The following is a 970-nucleotide window of genomic DNA, read 5'->3' as shown; positions in this document are numbered from 1 at the left end:
GAAACATCTAGGGTATTATACCGTGGTGCCAGAGGAGCATCGTGCCGGGCTAATAGGAGATGTTATACCTGGTAGTGCAGACGTTTATACGTATGGAGATGTTAAGGAGTGGGCATTGGACGACGAACGCAACAGACAACTTAATAGAGATGGTAAAAAACAGTTTCAGATGGATGTGCGTGATATTGAGAAAGGTGAGTATGATCAGAAACAGAGAAACAAACAGTATAAAGAACAACAAACTGCTGAAAGGGAGCGTAAAGAGGTTACACGTCAAGATGAGAGACTGGATGAACAGCAAACACTTAAAGATCGTATAGCTAATGCTCCACTGAAAGCAGAAGCACTGAAAGCCGAAAATACAGCGAAGCGAGATGTGGAAACCGATAAAACTTTAACTATGGTAGACGCCACTCCAGATACGGAAATTGTGTCTGATGAAACTGGAATTTTTAATACAGCAGGTAATATGAATGCTGAGGAAGTTGATACGAAGGAGGTGGTGCAACTACATCAGCCTTTTACTGATGGCCTTGTATCTACAGTATCTGCTATTGATGGTGATGTCAATATGGAATATGGTGATCCCGATGGTAGTGTTTACAGTCATAACAGTTTACGTAGATCATCTAGTCCCCCTACTCTGGAACACTTACACCGACCTAGTATGCGTGATACTGGTGATGGTGTTATAGTTGGTCAAAGACCTCAAACATTTGTATCGCATATGGATATGATATCAGGACCAGCGGCGACACGAGTACCAGGGAGCAAAGTTAGACCTTATACGCCTACTCCTGTTAAGGGAAGGATATTAGGATTACCAGCGAAGACAAGTTCGGGTAACTTGAAGACAGTATTAAGCCGTCTGATTCTGACAGCAAAAGAGTATGAATATATACGAGGTAAAAACCCACCCAATGGTCGGGAGCCAATAGGGCATTACATTGTCGACGGTCGCTTGCATGGC

General features: G+C 43.1%; 1 protein-coding gene across 1 annotated transcript; it reads left to right on the top strand.

Moving 5' to 3' along the window:
* Window positions 1–169: 169 nt before the first annotated feature.
* Window positions 170–665, top strand: SARC_17271 (hypothetical protein; the record flags this gene model as incomplete). Its single annotated transcript, XM_014288636.1, has 1 exon — window positions 170–665. A coding segment is annotated over one exon (496 nt), but the record flags the coding sequence as incomplete, so codon positions are not given.
* Window positions 666–970: the final 305 nt, after the last annotated feature.

Source organism: Sphaeroforma arctica (genome assembly GCF_001186125.1).
Source record: "Sphaeroforma arctica JP610 unplaced genomic scaffold supercont1.10220, whole genome shotgun sequence".
Taxonomy (NCBI): Eukaryota; class Ichthyosporea; order Ichthyophonida; genus Sphaeroforma; species Sphaeroforma arctica.
The sequence above is the reverse complement of the archived record's forward strand: the minus strand, read 5'-3'. Positions and strand labels throughout refer to the sequence as shown.